This window comes from Stegodyphus dumicola, chromosome 5, assembly GCF_044657685.1.
Source record: "Stegodyphus dumicola isolate Sdum_Otavi_A_Nest chromosome 5, ASM4465768v1".
Classification (NCBI taxonomy): domain Eukaryota; kingdom Metazoa; phylum Arthropoda; class Arachnida; order Araneae; family Eresidae; genus Stegodyphus; species Stegodyphus dumicola.
Window position 1 is genome coordinate 20,490,631 of NC_140772.1, and position 21,492 is coordinate 20,512,122.

Sequence of the window (21,492 nt, forward strand, 5' to 3'; positions counted from 1 at the left end):
AAAATACGAGGTGCACATGAACATCTTATAGCAGTTCTATATACAAAATTTCAACGTTCTGAGGTTTATATACAAAATTTCAACGTTCTGAGGCTACTCGTCTTTGAGTTATGCGAAATGCGTACGTACATACGTTCGTACGGACGCCACGAAAAATTCTCTTCAGAATTTATTTTAAAGCAGTTTTATAATTTTTTTGGAGGAAACGAGTCTTTTATTCTGTTCTTACGTACAGATATCACGCAAAAACATCGTTAAATTGCATTCGATAGCGGTCAAATTGGATATTTTCGTTGAAATATGCTGCCTGAAACTTTTCGCGATTACAATACTTCCCTTTTACTTCGTACAAGGAAGTAAAAAGGGTAAAATCTTGTGTAATAACTCGTTGCTGTGTGTGTGTGATTATGGCAAAGCCTCAAGGGCTATCTGCCTACAGGGAGGGATGCCTTCGTGGAGGACTTTCTAAGGGAAACTGGCTCGTATACACGTTACACATGAGGAAAACCACGAAAACGCCCATGCAGCCAGCCCGTTCGCGGGATTCGGACCTCGGACCGAACTACCAGTGTTCACCGCTCGGCCGCTGGTGGGCCCTAACTCGTTGCTGAGCAATACGTAGACACATATCCTATGACGATATACATAATATATTTCCTTAAAAAATAATATCTTCCACCCTTCGACAGTTTCTTCTTTCCAATTCTTTATAACAGAAGATATATCACGTTCAGTTGCCTTGTAATAAAAGTCCGTCATAAAATTAATTATGAATAGAGCTTTATATTAATTTGTAAAATAATTAGGTTTTGCCGGTGAAGAATTACCAAAAAAAAATCAGGTGAACCTCATTGGGAAACTAACGTTCGAACTTCTAGACTGTTAGCTGGGGGTACTGTCAGAGGATAGATTGGAGAAATGTTTTAAATTCCCTCCCCTCCAGTTAAAAGCGATAGAGGAGAAAAGAGACCCAGTTACCAAAACATGGGTATAACGAATTATCTCCCAGCATATTTTAAGTTCAATCGGCAATGTAGAGTCATTAACCTTTTTAGGAATAAGCATCATTTCGTAGACATGCTACTACCATACATTCATATTTGAATTCTCCTAATATAAGAGGACCTTTTGTTCAAATCCATGAAATTCCTCATGGACTAGACGTAGTAACTGCCTATTGCTGGTCTGACCTTAGGAACCTTACAATTTACACATTCCTTTTGCTCAGCTCTGTCCCAGCTTTGGGGCCCACCAGCGGCCGAGCGGTAAAGACGCTGAACACTGGTAGTTCGCTCCGACGTTCGAATCCCGCGAACGGGCTGGCTGCATGGGTGTTTTCGTGGTTTTCCCCATGTGTAACGTGTATACGAGACAGTTTCCCTTAGAAAGTCCTCCACGAAGACATCATTCCCTTTAGGCAGATAGCTCTCGTGTGCTTTGCCATAATTGAATAATACCAATACCATACCTGTCCCAGCTTTGAGAGAGAACCCCCCCCAGCAGGATAAATCTAAGGATCTCCAACTCCGTCATTCATTACTTTCAGCCTCTCAAAAGTACAGTCGATTCGAAAATATTTGAAGCGTCCCCTGCTGCCAAGATATTATACAATAACAAACATCCCTGTCTTGTCCGAGATTCGGACCCAGAACCGACGATACGCCAGTCAGCTACTTCACCAGTAAGCAAGCACGGTGACGCATTTATGAATGGTAGAACTGATAAAATTTGAAACCAAAAGCTATAAACTCACCAGTGATAATTAATTTTGAATTAACATTTTTTATTCTACATAATTTAAATGTTTTGGTTCCGCTATATGAGTTAATTAAGCAGAACAGCTTAGCAAGGTTTCAAGTACTTTTAACACATTGCATTAAAACATACCCTACTGTATGTCCCTGTATTCTCCTTGTTTATTTGGAACTTTCTGATGCAAGCTTCGGGAAGAATACAGTTACAAGGCATCTTATCCGGTTTTTTACTTCCTTGTACGAAGTAAAAAGGAAGTATTGTAATAGCGAAAAGTTTCAGGCAGCATATTTCAACGAAAATATCCATTTTGACCGCTATCGAATGCAATTTAACGATGTTTTTGCGTCATATCTGTACGTAAGGACAGAATAAAATACTCTTTTCCTTCAAAAAAATTATAAAACTGCTTTAAAATTAATTCTGAAGAGAATTTTTCGTGGCGTCTGTACGAACGTATGTACGTACGTATCTCGCATAACTCAAAAACGAGTAGCCTCAGAACGTTGAAATTTTGTATATAGGACTGCTATAACATGTAGATGTGCACCTCGTATTTTGGTTGCAATCGGCAGCACCAAACGTATATAAATATATTTATATATATATCCACTCTATTACCCGGCTCAGTGATCTCAGTTTCTTTACTCTTATATGTTTGTAAATTGTACATTTTTTTCTTTAAAAATGATTGAATTATATTGTTTTTATCTTCCGGTTAAGGATTTTATGCATTTAGTAAATCTGTGTGCAATATTTTTAGAATTATCAGCAATTTTAAAGTTGTTTAATTGCCGCTAAGCCTGTTTTAATGGCGGCCATTGATGTTTACATTTGAAACAGGAGACTAGTGGATTTGTTGCCAATCTAGAGAAACTTCGCAACAACAAAGATAACGCATTCATCTATTATTGCCAATTAAATCATGCTTAATTCTTTCTGGAATTTTTTCGAGGAAATAAGCGTTTGAGATTTACTTCGTAATTTTTAATATAGATAGTTTGAAGTTTTATGTATTTTTGCCTTCTCGCGAAGTAAGAACTGAATTAATTGAATGAGAAATACTCAATCGTCTGTGAAAAACGGTTTCTTTTTTGTTTTGTTTGCTTAATTTCTTTTATACATCGTTCTAGCTTTATTATAGTATTTGAATTGAACATGTGGCAACGATTCGATAATTCTTTAAATGATATAAATTTTGTGCATTCTGAGTTATAATATGAACGAAATATAATACTGTTAAGTGAACCTAGCGCCAGAGTGTCGCTGTAGTAAAATAGAGTGAATTTTAAATAGTCGCTGTAGTAAAATAGAGTGCATTTATTCTATTGTGGTTTATCCGCTGTTGACGAAGTTTATTTAATTCAATCCAATAAGTTTAAACGAAATGCAAGAAAAAATGCGTATAATTTAATATTCCGTACAAGGAAGTCATGTGGTGTACACATGAGATTTTTTATTTGAATTATTTTGAAAACATTGCAAAAGAAGGAATATCTAAGAAAATATATCTTTATGGTATGAATTTCTAAGAAAATTCATCCCATCAAAAGCATTGAACAAAGATGAGATATTCACCCTCGATTTTGAAAAAGATTTGGATTCGAACGCAGTCTTCATCTTTCGAATTTTAATCTAAAAAAACCATTAAATGTTTTAATTCAAAACTTTGGAAAGATTAGTTTTATTGATTACAACAAGAACGTTCATTAAAAAAATAATGCGAATGTTGTAATTTTAGATCTAGCTTACTAGATATTTTCTTCCTCCTTTCTGTATGCCTTCGTGGTGTAACAATAGCACACTCGGCGCATATTCGAGAGGACCAGGTTCGAGTCCCGGTGAGGGCATTGCTAATTTTTCATGTCTCCTGCTTCGAAATATCCTAATGACTTACACCTATCTAAACGGTAGTGGATGATGACTCTTCACCACCGGGATTTGGCGACTGAGTCCCCTAATACCCAATCGCCCCTTAAAAGAGAGAGTATATACGTTATTTTCTCCCTCCTTCTTGCATGCCTTCGTGGTGTAACGGTAGCACACTCGGCGCGTATTCGAGATGTCCAGGTTCGAGTCCCGGAGACAGCATTGCTCATCTTTCACTTCTCCCCCATCAAAAACCCTAATGACTGTACAAATTAATTGATATCTTCGTATGGGGTCTGGGAGCCACCCTCTTAGTTTTCTGCACAGAATTAAAGCTGTGTTTTTAGAATTTATACATATTAATTCTTGAAATAATACTCTATTTTTATTACATAATTTTTAAAAAAATATTTTAAAATGCCAAAAAATTTCAATTCTTACTGAATTATTTTTTGTCAGACTACGTTGAAAAAATTATTCTCATGATCCATGTACTTCAATTGCTAAGTTTGATTTATATTTTCTTACTTAATATAAGTCGTATTCTTAGCTCTATATTCATAAATTTATTCTTCATTAAATACAAGTTTGAAACTTCGTTAAAAATTTTTAGTATTAACTTGAAGTTTTCTAAATATTTTCCCGCAGTATGAAGGAGTACTTTTTTACACTAGCAAATGTATATATATTTGTAGTAATAAAATTCCATAATCAAGAATACACTTAAAATTCTAACTGTATGTTCTGTTCATTTTTAATGGCGACGTTCTCTTATTTGAAAGTACGTGGAATTAAATCCACAGCCCCGTAGTCAAGTTGTTTTTCCCGCCTTTTCTACACGTATAGTTTTAGAATGTTCTGGAGATATTTAAAGCGAACTGGATTGGCTGACGAGGCTGACGTCATTTCTTGGAAGCTCCGCCTTTCCAGAGGCTATAAAAGGACTCGCAAAAGGAATATCAGGGCTTTTTCTTAAATGTCACGATGCAGTAAACTTCATACAAAAAGTTATTAGTAATTCTTTTTATTTACTCCGGATATCTGATTTTTGTAACTGCTATTTCTCCTGAATAATAATAAATGGATCCTGTTTTTCAAACTTATCGTCTGATTATTTAAGCTACGACTAAAGCTGATACATCACATATATATATATATATATTTCTTTTCTTTTTTTTTTTTTTTTTTGCTTGCAGAAGAGAAGTAACTACGACAAGCTTTCAAAACCGGATTTAAAGAACTTCAGGATTTTCTCCATATTTATCATTGAACTTAAATATCGTATAATATAATATTCATTTCAAATCGTTAAATACGTATGCATATGACGAATTGTTTTCTATATACCATGACGAATTGTATTCTATATATCCCTTTAGGTGATGGAATTATTTCTGCACCAAGAAATTATAGTAAATTTGTACAGTTTGGTGGCAGAAAAACAGCTCTAAACGAGGATAATTCCTATCTGCATTTTGCATGCGAAGAAGGGTTACACGTATATATGGAAAACGCTCGCGAAGTAAACGAAATGCAGTTAGTCGTTTTCCTTTCTCTAATCTTTAGGCTATATTTTGCACGAAAAATTACCAGCAAATCTCTATAAAAAATTAATTATTTAATGACCTTTAATATTTAACTATGTAAGTTAAAAATCTATTAACTACTACTATATATCTAGCATTATTTTTCTACTCATTTTCAGTTTTCGAGTGCTTAAATTTCCTTCTGTTTTTTTTTTTTTTCAGTAAAACAATTATTAGTGAATTCAAAAATATGAAAAAGTAAAGATATTTCTCGTTCATTCTTATGTCTGCGATGTTGTATCATCATGCGATGATTTGTAGTTGAATGTATATTTTTTCTTTCTCCAGAACGAAAATAACTGTTATAAATCGCCTTCGAAATCGGTAAATTTTACGTAAACTCTACGTCGATAAAATGATTTTTTCTCGAATAGTTTTACATTAAAGCTTATGAATGTAGAAATACAGGATGTCCCGTAAATATTGCGACAAACTTCTGGGGGAGGTAGAGCACGTCATAAGAATTAAGAATTGCTTAGGAACACCTACCCAGAAACGTCATTGTACCGGGGTGTTGTATAGGAGAGTGCTAGTAGAAAGTGAGGATTGACTCATTCGAGCGGTAGGCACCACACGAAGAGCATGGAACGCTATACGAACGGAGAGCTTGCGAACATGTGATTCCAACATGATGGGACGCCTGCTCATTTTGGACTGGAAGTTCCTAGCCATTTGAACAGATCATTTCCCCACCGATGGATGGAACGTGGTGGACCGGTTCTTTGGCCCTCCCGCTCAGCGGACTTATTAAACCTTGATTTTTGTGTGTGTGTGTGTTTGGGGGGTTATCCAAAAGTGTCGTGTATCAGAATCCTGTTGCGTCTGAAATGGATCTCGTGGCAAGACTCGCCTGCGCAGATGCTACAATCAAAGAAACTCCCGGTGTGTTTGAACACGTCCGGCGGTCAATGGTCCGTCGGTGTCAGGCATGTTTGACGTCTGATGGTGCAAACTTCAAGCATCTGTTGTATCATTCAAGCTGCTGTACACTATTGCCTGATTCGAGCGGTAGGCCCCATACGAAGAGCATGGAACGCTATACGAACGGAGAGCTTGTTCCATCATGTGGTTCCAACATGATGGGGCGAACATGATGGGGCGCCTGCTCATTTTGGACTGGATGTTCCTAGCCATTTGAACAGATCATTTCCGCATGTTTTTCCGACTGTCGCAAATTAATCACTCGCTTGTTTCCTTTCTTATCTTCTACCTCTGCTACCACTTACCCCTGACATTTCTGGACAATGGGTTCCTATGCAATTCTTAATCCTTATGATGTGCCCTAGCTCGCCTAGAAGTTTGTCGCAACATTTACGGGACACCCTGTATAACAGTTTGAAGATAGTTATTAAATTTTCTGTCTTTCAGGGAGTTTCTTTAAAGAGTAATAACCTGAAAAAAGTTTGAAGCACTTTGACAATTCGTTAAATTGTATACCGCTTGAATGGTATGTTCTAAACATGTATTGAATCGAAATATTTTTTATCAATTTGTTTTTCGAGAACAATTTTTTTTAATCTGGAAAAACGCGAAATCAGTGTTCATTAAATCGGGATACTGTAGGGTTTTCCGTATTTTGCATAGCAAATTTATTTTAAGTTTGATACCTATTCTAGACTTCTCAACTTCCTCTCACATTCTCTCGCCAGGATGTAAATTTAAAGTTAAGTGAAGTGCTTATTTAAACGGGTGATTCTCTCAGTTTATTCAGAACGAGTTTCGATAGCCAAGCCCACGTTTCGTTGTTATTTCGCTGTTGTGCTAGTAAGCCTGTTGGCTTTATCAGATTTAGTATCACGCCGGTTAGGTTGCTGTGAGTCCACGTATTAGGCGTAACTTAAGTGCTATCTTGCACTATTTAGGTTTGACTTAAATTATACGAGGGCCATCCAGGAAGTAGATTACGTTTCCGTCTGTGTCCGCTAGGGGCGGGGCTAGCGCGGCCATCTTGGGGTCAGAGCGTTGCGCAGCTCAGTCTGCATCTAGCCGTGCTAGTGAGAGGTTCGTGCTGTGCTCTGTTCAGATACTGTGACGGTTTGAAATGTCTGCGTTAATTGAAAATCCCGCGAGCTGCGAGGTGCGCTCAGTAATAAGGTTTCTGACTGCAAAAAACTGTAAACCGATAGAAATCTATCGGCAGCTTCGTGAAGTGTATGGGGACAACATTATCACTGAAGGTGGAGTGCGTCAGTGGGTCATAAGATTTCAAAATGGCCGAACCAATGTTCACGACGAAGATCGAAGTGGGAGACCCAGCATAGTGACCGCCGAACTTCTCGAAAAAGTCGATGCTAAAGTCCGTGAAAATCGAAATTTCACAATAACGGAACTTTCTTTGAGTTTTCCACAAATTTCGCGAAGTTTGTTGCACGAAATCATCAGCGAAAAGCTTGGTTACCACAAGTTTTGTGCAAGATGGATTCCAAAAATCTTGACAGAGGACCACAAAAATCAGCGAATGGCTGCAGCGTTGAACTTTTTGGACGCTTACCATAAGGATGGTGACTCTTTACTCGATCGCATCGTTACTGGTGACGAAACATGGGTGAAACATGTGAACTGTGAAACGAAATTGCAATCAATGCAGTGGGGGCACACAAGTTCTCCCCAAAAACCCAAGAAATGCATGCAAACAATGTCGGCAAGGAAGATGATGGCGACTGTTTTTTGGGACAGAAAAGGTGTAATTTTGGTGGACTTCCTGGAAAGAGGCACTACAATAAACTCTCAAAGGTATTGCCAAACTCTCCAAAAACTCAGAAGAGCAATTCAAAACAAGCGCAGAGGAATGTTGAGCTCTAAGATCTTGTTGATTCACGACAACGCCCGGCCCCACACGGCAAATGTCACTCGTAAAGTTCTTGAATCTTTTAAGTGGGAGTTGTTTCCTCATCCGCCGTACAGTCCCGACCTGGCACCGAGCGACTTCCACCTATTCCCAGCAATGATGAAGTGGCTGGCTATGCAGCGTTTTGATGACGACGCACAGCTGCAAGAAGAGGTAACGAAGTGGTTGAAGGCGCAGGCGGCCGAATTTTTCGACGAAGGAATTTCCAAGCTCGTACATCGCTACGATAAATGCCTTAATTTGTATGGTGACTATGTAGAAAAGTAGTATTTGAGTGTGGCTTTCATCTGTATATAATAAAATTTGTTTCCTATACTTTGTTTATTTTTTTATTCCAAAACGTAATCTACTTTCTGGATAGCCCTCGTATTTTACGTTTAGTTTCTACCGCAAGTTGACGGTGCTTTTATAACGCACGAAAACCGTGCCTTTCTGTTAACTATTTTGAATTAATAAAGTATTTTGAATTAATAAAGACTCAGATGAAGGTTTTACCCTTCATCTGAGTCGGTAGTTTTATTCACGCCTGTGCGAGAATTCGCCAGGTCATTTTTATAGGGTCTATTCTAGTTTATGTGGAACTCTTGTTGCACATAAAAACTATAATACAAGTGTGTTATTTGTCTTGCTGTCTATGTAAATTCGGAAAATAAAGTGGTCAAAGCTTACCTGTCACCGTGACGAAGTTCTTGTCGATTCCTGCCGTCAAAAGACACCCAAGCTAGGTTCCGAGAATCTGGTGATACCATGATCTGTTATAGAAAAACAGCACTTTAATGAATTTATGTATCTAAAATCAGATACCAACAATTGTTTTAAAAAGCTTTTTCACAATAGATTTTTTCCCTGTGATTGATACGGCACCTTTATTAAACTAAAAGTATTAGAGTTTTGCTATCGTAGTTATAGACATTTTATGGCTGTAGAGTTCCTCACTTTGGAAATCTAAATTAATGTTGGAAGTGAAGAATCTAAGAACTGATAAGCGAATAATCGCTTGAGTTCGGTGACAAGAAACAACAAGATAGAAGGGTAACTAACTCTTTATTATTTGAATAAGATTTAACAAAACTCCGCCTGGGAGTGTACAAGCAAAGCCCGCACTTGGACTTGAACTTAAAAGACTAAGAATTAAACTAAAACTAAGATTAACTAAAGAAGTATAGCCGAAGCTATCAAGGTTCAAATCGAGTTGCCCCTTAACTTATTTGATTACGAAGCTTAGCAAGGGCTTGAATACGGCCGAGCGTAATAACAGCTTTGAGAGAGAGAGTGGCCAAAAAGGCAGACGCGCGTAAATCAGAAACTCTGATTCTCTCTGACTCAGTAAGTAACTTCGTGGTTTAAATACCGCTTCTCCTCATTAAATACTCAGCAAGAATCCAAAACTACGTTCTGGCCGGAAGTAGAAGTAGCCGGAAGTAGTAGTTGAAGTTAAAAATTTGACAGGAAAGGAACTTTAACTTAAAATTTAACTGTTAATAAAATTAACATAATCCTTACATGGCAAAATATTCATAACCGTACTTACTCGGAAATAAAAATCTCTTCTTACATTTTATGATTAATTTTCAAGAAATATAGATGAATATTTAGTTTGTCTTGCAGTAGTTTCGCAAAAAAGAATCCTATTCTTTAGTTTCCTACGTTCAGAATTACCTTGAAATAGCAGCATTGTTAGTTGCGGTCAAAGGATTATTTTCAGTATTAAATATTGTTACTTATTTATTTTCAGTATAAAATAAATTGTTGCCTATGTATTTTTAGTATTTTCAGCATTAATCAGTAGGTAGCAACTATATTGTAAATAATGTAAATTGTTAGTCATTTATGTCAGTATTTCAGTAATAAATTTCAGAATTAAGCCAGTTCAATTTTAGTAATCGCTCACCTATAGATATGGAAATTACATAAGTGTTTTGTTTAGCATTTAAATAACCTTTTCATATTCGTTTATACCCCAACAAGCGTCATATCCTGATAGCCAGTGGTTTAGTACATAATACAAAACTAATGCATCTTGCTGTGTTACATAAATTTAATTATAAACAATATTTAATTATTATATAATAAAGTACAATTGTACAATAGTTAGAATAAAATCAGAACAAAATATTAAATTGTTTTATTATCAGCGCTTCATTTCTCTAAAACTATTACTCCAAAGGAGCTTTGTTCCTGAAGGATTATTGTTTTCGTTTTGCGATTTGAGTCGAATCATTCTGGATGTCCGCTTAACTTTTCAAACTGTTGCCACCAAATATTATCGCCCTGTATTATATTTGAAGAAATTAAATAATGAAGAATCTGCATTAATGTATGCATTTTTCTCGCATTGTGATAAAACAACGGTAGCTAGAACTATTGAATTTTGAATGACGCAATCATACTACGAATATGGGCATCTTAAAGCCCAAATTTGAAATTTGGAATTTGTTTTATTGTTGATTTCATATTTTCTAAAACTTTAACGAATTTTTGATTAGCAAACTCAAGGATTCCAAAGCGAGCAATGGCAACAACGTTGTACAGAAAAAAAAAAAAAAAAAAAATTATCTCCAGTGCGTGAGATTGTGTATCGGAAATTCTAAAGAATTACGCTCAATTTAAAATTATTTTTTTATATTGCTCTTGAACTGGATTTTGTGGTTTATGTGTGAAGAACATGATATTTAATAAATAAAGGTAACACACAAAATGCTAAAAAAACGTCCCTTTGGACACAATTTAAAATCTGAAACCTTTTTTTTATTTTAAATTTTTTTAATTTTTTAAAAAAATTTTATATATGTAATTTTCTTTGATACGATTTAAGATTAAAATGTGGTCCCGAAAAGTGAAGAAGAATGAGAATGATTATATTCATTCATTTATTTATACTTAGCTTTAAATTTGATTACTTTGTATTCCACAGAGTGTTTTATCATATTTAAGTACGGCACTTAAGCACGGCCTTCAGACAAGAGGAAGAGAAAAGAAGTCAGCATTTCGACGAAGATTTGCAATAAGAATCCAAGGGCTAGGGTTGCCTCCCCTTCGCCCAATATTTGCAAGATTTACCTGCTGCTGATGCAGAAACTGATGACAGAGTGACGGTGAACTAAGGATGGTAGAAGCAAAGATTGCCGATTTAACACAATTTTATTTTGTGCAAAACTCTTTCTTAACGCAGACACACATGACTAAACAGACTGAAGGCAGGTATCCGTTGTTGGTAATTACATCTGTGTCTTTTTTGCATCGGTTCGGCAATACAGGCTGTCCCATGAAGACCGTCCAAACTCTGCATAGCCAGATTCCTCGCTTAGAATGTACAAGCAATGCCCACAGAACTAAAACCACTAAAAAAGGAGTACTGTCTGTCTACGAGAAGAGTAGCTCCCGCCACAGTCTCTGGCGGGCGGTGGTCGCTATAGCAACAAGGCTAGTAATTTTCAAACAGGGGCGACAAAAGCTTGCTTTATTGTTATTTTGTTTTCGGCGACTGTTGGCGGAGGGGAAAAGAGTTATTCGTCTTCAAGACACCCCTACGGAAAATGGGTCAAGGCTCGTTTCTACGACAACAGACAGCTGCAGACTAACTGGCGAGAGCTTTTCTTATGACAGACAGACTGTACTAAAATCAGTGAAAAAAATGGAAATTATGCAAGTAAATGTAGTATGTTTTCATCGTTTTCTACTCTTGGCACACTAAGAATGATGAAATACGTCATAAAAATGAATAAATTACCTTTAGTTCGACCCCCGCTGGTACGACGATGGGCCTGAAGGACAAGGAATGTGGACAGATAGGAGTGATCATGATGGCAGGCACGCTGGGGTGGATCATAGAGGCCCCGGCTGCCACGGCGTATGCTGTGCTGCCAGTTGGCGTAGAGACGATTAAACCTGGAAAACATCGACAGCCGTTTATAACTGATTTAAGTCGTTGCTTTTTGAGATCTTAAAGCATATATCTTAATAATATATGTTAGTTCTGAACCATCATTAGAACTTGTTCTTGAAAATCATCTTATTCTACATTCTCCTGATTAAGAAAAAATGGATGCGTAAAATTAATTTCTAATTTTAAACGGCAATTCTAAACACGCTGGACAATGAAACATATGTGTATTTTATTTGCAGTACTTTATTAATAATGAGTAAGCGTTTCTTTGCAAACCAATCCTGCTTCAACACTTCCTAAAAATGACAGATATAAGTCTTACTCAGTCACTGAATGAGACTTTAGCCATTGCTTTTGTAAAACAACGGCTATGAAATTAGCAAAGCAACAACCTTATTTTTGGCGTAGATTTAGTCAAGATCTCAATCGATTTCAGGGGCAAACAAACACAGGTCTCTCTTCGTCAGGAGCAGGGAAATCCGCAAGACTGGAAAGCAGGTGCAACGGCGGTAATTATAGCCCATATCTTGGTTTGGTTTATGTGACTACAGCAAAGTCTCTAGGGCTAACTGAAGACCGAGATGCCTTTGTGGAGGACTTTATGAGGGAAACTGGCTTGTATACACGTTACATATGGGAAGAATCACAAAAACGCCCATGCAGTCAGCCCGTTCGCGAAATTTGAACCTCGGATCGAGCTACCGGTGTTCAGCGACTTCACCGCTCGGCAGCTGTTGGGCTATGTATATGGCAGCTAAACGAAAGAGAAGGTAGCTCCCTCTGTCGGCAAAAATAGCAACGGAATTGAAAAAAAATTAAGTTCTTTTAAAATCCTATTAACTTAATTTTTCAATTGCGTTACTATTTCTGCCTACAGATTATGCTGCCTTCTCGTTCGCTTTGCTCCTGCAGGGTATAAATAAAACATGGTTTTTCCTTCGTTGCATATTTCTTTGCTTCTGATAAAGAGGGACCTTACCTGTTTGCCCTTGAAAACCATTGAGATCTTGACTAAATCTACGCCAAACACAAGGTTATTGTTTTGCTAATTTTATGTTTCACTTTAGCGTGCTACTCTTCTGTTTTGAAAACAACGACTAATTTACTTTGGGATGGGGGAGGTCTAGGAAATAGTTTTCTAATACTTTAGTTAGCATATTCTCGATTTGCTTAATGATGTTGAAATAAGCGAATTGCTCATGATACATTGCCATCAGGGCAAGCGGCATCCGTTGGGTAAAATACACCCCACTAAGACTCCTTTTCTAGGGCTTTGTGGTAAATGAGGTTTACAATAACCTTGGCTATCTTCGAGGACAAAATCAGAAGAGCAATTACAAATGCCAGGCAATCTTACCAGGGATATGAACCGAAACCGAGTATCGCTTTGACGTATATCTTTCTGTTAATAGTGCACATACTGAAATTCTTTCATTTTTATACCTGGAATTTGTTTTTTAAATTAACAAATAAATAAAAACACTTTTAATTAATTTTACTTAATACATACTTTACAGAAATCTCATGGAGTCTCACACCAATGTGTTGCACATTCTAAATATGATCTTCGTTGGATACCACATTTTAACATTCCGAAAAAGCGCCTTTCGCGTCTAAATTTTCTTTTGGTATTGATAAATAATGGAAGCGACTTCATAATAAATCGGAAAAATTATCTTTTTTCCCGATACAAAAGTCTAAAAACGTTAAGAAAAATCCAAAGTTTGAATCTGGAATTTAGCACAGCATTACTTTGCAGTCTGCTTTTAAACTACAACGGGAATTAGCATCAAAATTGTTCAAATACGAAAAAATAATTTAGCATTTATAATAGAAATTTTTATAAAATACATTTGAATTTCGCTGATTTACTTTTGACAATATTTGGATAAACAATATACATGCGGAATCTGAAAATATCCTCTAAAAGTTAGTACAATAATCATGAAAATTCATGGCGCAACCACCACCTTTCCACATATTTAGCTTTGTTTCCTACAACGGCTTATTTGTTAAAAGGTTTATGTAACGTAATTTTTACGTTTAGATAACGTTTATACAACTATAATTTTTATATGCATTTATATTTTTTATATGCATATACAACTATAATTTTTATATACATATACAACTATAATTTTTATATGCATTTATATTTATATTTTATATGCATCGAAAAATAAAATAATCACGGGGTCTGTATTTTATTACGACGTTCACAATATATCTATTCTTGACTCGGGATAGGGAAGAAAATATTTCTACACAAAACATAAAGTTCATAGGTTTAGAACAAAAAAAAAATCAAAATTGAAAAAAGGAGTAAATTATGCGTATCAAAATCTTAACTTAGACACTGTTTTAAACAAATGGCTAAACTTTCACAGTTTAGTAATTTTTGAAGACTTGTTTTAATTATCAGAATATTCCTGGTTATATGCGACTAAAAATCCAGGGGATACTAAAAATAATCGATTTTAAATCAAAAATTTCCAAACTGAAATTTAGCAAACTGAATGAATTCCTGCTTACATAATATATGTTAGTTCTGAACCATCATTAGAATTTGTTCTTGAAAATCATCTTATTCTACATTCTCCTGATTAAGAAAAAAATAAACTCAAGAGCATTAATGAAAATTCCTTCATTTCACTCGAATACTTGTAAAAGGTATGGAAATGCTCATTGTGCAAGGAATTAAAGACATTCTTCTCATGTGGATTTGTGGTGTAACGGTCAGCACATCCTGTTAGCAACTGAGCTGTATTCTAAGCGAAGGTATGGCTTACTTTACAAGCTTCCTGTTTACAAAAATCTTAATGATTCTACAGTTTTGTGCTTTTCTTTTAAAAACTCTTTGTGGTGTAACGGTCAGCACATTCTGTTAGCAACTGAGCTGGATTCTAAGCGAATGATGGCTTACTTTACAAGCTTCCTGTTTACAAAAATCTTAATGATTCTACAGTTTTGTGCTTTTCTTTTAAAAACTCTTTGTGGTGTAACGGTCAGCACATTCTGTTAGCAACTGAGCTGGATTCTAAGCGAATGATGGCTTACTTTACAAGCTTCCTGTTTACAAAAATCTTAATGATTCTACAGTTTTGTGCTTTTCTTTTAAAAACTCTTTGTGGTGTAACGGTCAGCACATTCTGTTAGCAACTGAGCTGGATTCTAAGCGAATGATGGCTTACATTACAAGCTTCCTGTTTACAAAAATCTTAATGATTCTACAGTTGGTCTTGTGCTTTCCTTTAAAAAACTCTTTGTGGTGTAACGGTCAGCACATTCTGTTAGCAACTGAGCTGGATTCTAAGCGAAGGTATGGCTTACTTTACAAGCTTCCTGTTTACAAAAATCTTAATGATTCTACAGTTGGTCTTGTGCTTTCCTTTAAAAAACTCTTTGTGGTGTAACGGTCAGCACATTCTGTTAGCAACTGAGCTGGATTCTAAGCGAAGGTATGGCTTACTTTACAAGCTTCCTGTTTACAAAAATCTTAATGATTCTACAGTTTTGTGCTTTTCTTTTAAAAACTCTTTGTGGTGTAACGGTCAGCACATTCTGTTAGCAACTGAGCTGGATTCTAAGCGAAGGCATGGCTTACTTTACAAGCTTCCTGTTTACAAAAATCTTAATGATTCTACAGTTTTGTGCTTTTCTTTTAAAACCTCTTTGTGGTGTAACGGTCAGCACATTCTGTTAGCAACTGAGCTGGATTCTAAGCGAATGATGGCTTACTTTACAAGCTTCCTGTTTACAAAAATCTTAATGATTCTACAGTTGGTCTTGTGCTTTCGTTTCAAAAACTCTTTGTGGTGTAACGGTCATCACATTCTGTTAGCAACTGAGCTGGATTCTAAGCGAAGGTATGGCTTATTTTACAAGCTTCCTGTTTACAAAAATCTTAATAATTCTACAGTTGGTCTTGTGCTTTCCTTTAAAAAACTCTTTGTGGTGTAACGGTCAGCACATTCTGTTAGCAACTGAGCTGGATTCTAAGCGAAGGTATGGCTTACTTTACAAGCTTCCTGTTTACAAAAATCTTAATGATTCTACAGTTTTGTGCTTTTCTTTTAAAAACTCTTTGTGGTGTAACGGTCAGCACATTCTGTTAGCAACTGAGCTGGCTTCTAAGCGAAGGTATGGCTTACTTTACAAGCTTCCTGTTTACAAAAATCTTAATGATTCTACAGTTTTGTGCTTTTCTTTTAAAAACTCTTTGTGGTGTAACGGTCAGCACATTCTGTTAGCAACTGAGCTGGATTCTAAGCGAATGATGGCTTACTTTACAAGCTTCCTGTTTACAAAAATCTTAATGATTCTACACTTGGTCCTGCGCTTTCCTTTCAAAAACTCTTTGTGGTGTAACGGTCATCACATTCTGTTAGCAACTGAGCTGGATTCTAAGCGAAGGTATGGCTTATTTTACAAGCTTCCTGTTTACAAAAATCTTAATGATTCTACAGTTAGTCTTGTGCTTTCCTTTCAAAAACTCTTTGCTTTAAAAACTCATCGTGCAAGAAATTGAAGACATTCTTCTCATGTGAGAATTTATGGTGAAACGGTCAGCATATTCTGTTAGCAACTGATCTCGACACTAAACGAAGGTATGGCTCATTTAACAAGCTTCCTTGTTCACAGAAATCGTACTGACTTTACAGTTGCTCTTGTACTTTGCTTTTAACAAATAACCCTTTGTTTTAAATAAACAGATTTTACAACTGAATGACACACAGAGTGAAACGTAATGTTCATACCATCGCCCTGCACCGTGGTCACGTGTTTTCCATCTAAGTATAGGTCGATGTTGGAGAGATAGGGAGAAGGACCCCGATCCACAACGACTTCATTTAGCACCTGAATTAATAAAGAGATATTTATATTATTTTAATAAACTCACAATAAAAATTCTTAGTAACAATTTCTCTAATAACAATGGACGCATGTTCGTTATTAGAATTAAATATTACGTAAATGTTTTGTATGTATATTCTTATATGTATCATTTATTTTGTGTAAATGTTTTGTATGTGCATTCTTATATGTATAACTTATTGCGTATATAATTAAATAATTTTAGATATTTTCTGCTTTTCTTAACTACTGGTCTTTTTTAATGTAGAAAGTTTTAGAATTTCCATTCTTTCACCCTCGGTAAGAAAGTTTCCTTCATATCAAAAATCTTGCTTGAAATTCACTTAAAAATTTCACTACAAAGCCAAAGAGGCGATGTAGAAATATTGGTTTTTTAAACAGTAGAAATAAATAAAAGCTTTTAAAGAAATTTAAAAAAATCGGTTTTAAAATTTGTTCCAAAATTTATATACGATGTATGAGCAGATATGAAAAACAAAATTCTAAGTTCCAACATTATACTAAAATCGACAACTTTAGTACATAAATGAATCCCAAAATTTAAAACACGACTATGATGAAAAACACAGTTCTCTCAAATACGATATAATTCGGATATATTTAGAAAATAACCGTTAGCAAAATAACATTAGAATAATATAATTTTAAGAATAGACTAAGCAAAGTGTTACAATGGGAATAGAATGTTTGCTAGAAAAAACAGCTAAAAAATTTTTTAAAAATATATATATATCTAATAATAAAATTCCATAGTCAAGAATACACTTAAAATTCTAACTGTATGTTCTTTTCATTTTTAATGGCGACGTTCTCTTATTTGAAAGTACGTGGAATTAAATCCAGAGCCCCGTAGTCAAGTTGTTTTTCCCGCCTTTTCTACACGTACTGTTATAGAATGTTCTGGAAATATTTAAAGCGAACTGGATTGGCTGACGAGGCTGATGTCATTTCTTGGAAGCTCCGCATTTCCAGAGGCTATAAAAGGACTCGCTTAAGAATATCGGGGCTTTTTCTTAAATGTCACGATGCAGTAAACTTCATACAAAATGTTATTAGTAGTTCTTTTTTTATTTACTCCGGATATCTGATTTTGTAACTGCTATTTCTCCTGACCAATAATAAATGGATCCTGTTTTTTAAACTTATCGTCTAATAATTTAAGCTACGACTACATTTATGTTTCTTCAACAATCTATTTATTCCTGACAAAAGCTGGTACATCACACACACATATATATATGGGTGCAGAAATAAATACTGTCTGGTTATTGATAGCCAATATTCCCTATCAACACATTTATGACTTCTAGTTGCGGTGTGAGCTAGGAGTTTCAGGGCTATCTTGTAACTTGAGGGTACAGATAATTTCCGCAGTAACCATTTGTACTTCTCATAGGCCCGAGACAATCGTACATATACTTGGAAGGATACTATTGCGCGTGTTTAGTGTTATATTTCCGCTATGTTACGGACTGTTGCCGCTTCGCTTATACACTAGTGTGCACAGCTTAAGCCTTAAGCAACAAGTTCATTTTCCAACATACAACCATGAAATTGTAAGAGCTTTTTGCGATCAGCACAGTGAAACGAGAACTCAGTAGAAAGGTGATGCATATCCGTAGGAAGGTGATGTGCAGCAGAAAGGTGATGCATATCCGTACGAAGATGATGTGCAGTAGAAAGGTGATGCATATCCGTAAAGGTGGCCAAATATCAGCATCATGGCGTCAGAGAATACGTCAGAGCACACAAAACGCGAGGATATGAAGGCGAATTTTCAGTCATTCTTCTGCAGGTGAAAGTGAGATTGTACCTGCGGTATGTCTACAAGAAAATGTCAAGCTGCTTTTACACGTGGTAGAATGATTGTCCGTGAAACAACGAATTACTGCATTGACTAAGAGCATGAAAATGACTACCTCACTACTACCAGAAAATGACTACCAGATCTTAAAAAGCTTGACCAGATCTTAAGAAGCTTGCATGGGTAATCCCATGCAAGCTTCTTAAGATCTGGTACACGACTGTGGCCGAAGGGATTGTCTTATATGGAGCGGCGGTCTGGGATACACATGTCACATCACACATGAGACGTATGCTTAATTCTATCCAGCGTCAGTAACTCCTTATGGTCTGCAGGGCATATCGCACATCTCCGACGGAGGCACTGTAAAGGTGTCCCGACTTGGAATGACATTTACTCTATGGGGACAAGAATACTTCAATTCAGGTTATGAACATTATAGCCCAGAAGATCCCTGCCATCCAGCGGCAAATAGCCTGGAGGAGTACATCTCACTTACGAAACCAAATGACCTCAATAGTGCAGATGGTATATATACAGACGGTTCTAAATCCCTAGAAGGAACAGGCAGTGGCATCTGCTATATCGAAAACAATAGAGTTACTTACCAGTGGCAAAGGAAACTGGGTACTTTTGACTCAGCTTTTCAGGCAGAGTTGCTAGCGATTACAGCAGCCATAATTTATTTGTCGAAAATAAGTCTGGCATCTTATCACATCTATACGGATTCAGCTTCAAGTTTAACTGCAGTAGCAGGGGCTGCTTCGCGCAGTCCATTAGTGAATAATATTAGACATCTGCTGTTACAAGTATTCCACTCAGGCAATAGACCTCATCTGCACTGAATCCTCGCACATGTTGGCATATATGGCAATGAAATGGCTGACCATATTGCCAAAGAAGCGGCATATTCTATCACACTCCCAGAAATACCGGCTCTGAAACCGGTCTCTTTTCTCAAGCAACGAACTATGTCTCAACTTATGGCAAGACGAATGGAATAGAAGCGCCACGAGACGAAGAGTATATAAGTACATCCCTAGGGTCTCCCTGGACAGACATATTCTGCCTTACTATACCACTCCCTTTCTGACAGGCCACGGCCCCTTTTCCTTCTTCTCTCTACCGCTTTAAGATTAGAGATCTTCTTGTGAATGTGGTGAAGAAGGCAGCCCGGACCTCTTTGCATTTAGCTGCAATCTACTTAGATGTCAGAGACTCAGACAGCCGTGTGATAATAATAAGTCCATGTGGTACAAAAGCTTCCAATACAATAAATATGCAACCACTCGGCTCAAAAGCATTATTGACTGGTGTGTAGATAAATACTCTTAGCATAGGCAAGCAATCTTAGCATAATCAGTTCATTAAGGGAATACTGTAAATGAATATGAAAGATAGTCCATTTATAATTGTACGAAAATTATAGAAAATTAGAATGCTCCATGTCAATGGCAGTAGACTTGTATTGTACTCTGGTACAATACACTGCATAATGTATTATATGTTGGTAATTATTTTTTTGAAAATTGCACATTAGTATTGGCATTTGTAAGGGTCTTTTAACATTTTAGCTATTATATAAGTAATTATTTAGTAGTTAGAGTAATTATTTAGTAGTTAAAGTAATTATTTAGTAGTTAGAGTAATTATTTAGTAGTTAGAGTAATTATTTAGTAGTTAGATCATTAGTCCGAGGTTGCGTTATAAGGTACAATAACTGTTTAAGTATTAGCAGTTGTATAATTGCATAATGTAATGGACTTGTTACAATTGTATAATGTACTGAATTTTGTAAGATGGAATATGTATTTTTGTTTCAGTTTATGTCAAAAAGAAGTGGTAACTGAACAAAATTTTAGTATGTAATCAGAATCATATCTATTCAAGTTATATGTAGATGAAATATTGGGCATAGTAATTGTATAATGTAATAGCGATTATAATATGTACTAGATATTGTAAGGTGCAATTATCTAGTAATGTATGAGTATTTAATCAATAAGTGGATAATAAATATCATAAATGTATTTGTAATTAATGCACTTCTGTCATTTATCCACAAATGTACCAGTTGTAATATACTTGCAATTGTATTAAATATTGGTAACTATGTATGGTACAGGTACAACATATTTGTATAATGTACTGTATTATATACATACTTGGAAGTTTTGTTTTTGTTTTTGTTTTGTATTATGTCCAATAATATTGTAAAGTGTAGGAGATTGGATACTATATACTGTAAGGTAAATTTGCATGTGTGTAATGTATCAGTACTTGAAACAGGTTTTAGTATTTACTTAATGCAAAAAAATACTCGTTAAGAAGTAGATTGATAAAACACTGTACATGTACCTGCTGTATAATGCATTACTATGTAAAAATACTCGTGAAGAAGTAGATTGATAATATATTGTATTTGTACATGCTGTATAATGCATTTCTGTAATAATATAGGGTGAATCTTTACATTTTGGTAACTTGGAGATTTTTTGGCGAAAATTTGGTGACCTCCTGCTACAGCAACCTGCTAGTTTTGTTTTGGACGCCATTTTGTTTTCACGAAGTAAAGGCATGTTTTTTTTTTTTTTTTTTTTTTTTTTTTTAACTCAACATTTTTTTCCAACAATCTGCTAGCCGAATAACGCTTATACTAGAACTTTTATGGAACAAAAATGCTTAATCATGACGAAGATTAGGTGCGAAATTGGGAGAAAGTGTAGAATCGCAAACTGCTTCCCGCGTTTTTAAGAATTGCACACACACGGTATCCATGTACACGTCGACCTATTTTCACTTAAAAAAAATCCCAGAATTGCACAAAAATGACATTCCGCACACTCTTGACTTTATCTATGTACACATCGAC

The 21,492-nt window shown here is 35.8% G+C and overlaps 1 protein-coding gene across 8 annotated transcripts in view; it reads right to left on the reverse strand.

Moving 5' to 3' along the window:
* LOC118182387 (NAD kinase-like) overlaps window positions 1-21,492 on the reverse strand; it is a 216,648-nt gene that overhangs the window by 9,064 nt on the left and 186,092 nt on the right. For all 8 annotated transcript variants that reach the window (XM_035351739.2, XM_035351744.2, XM_035351758.2 and 5 more), the window contains 3 exons: window positions 16,699-16,798; window positions 11,786-11,943; window positions 8,725-8,807 (listed from right to left, as the gene is read on the reverse strand). In XM_035351739.2, coding sequence (XP_035207630.1) covers window positions 8,725-8,807; window positions 11,786-11,943; window positions 16,699-16,798 — 341 coding nt within the window. The remainder of the gene's footprint in view (window positions 1-8,724; window positions 8,808-11,785; window positions 11,944-16,698; window positions 16,799-21,492) is intronic.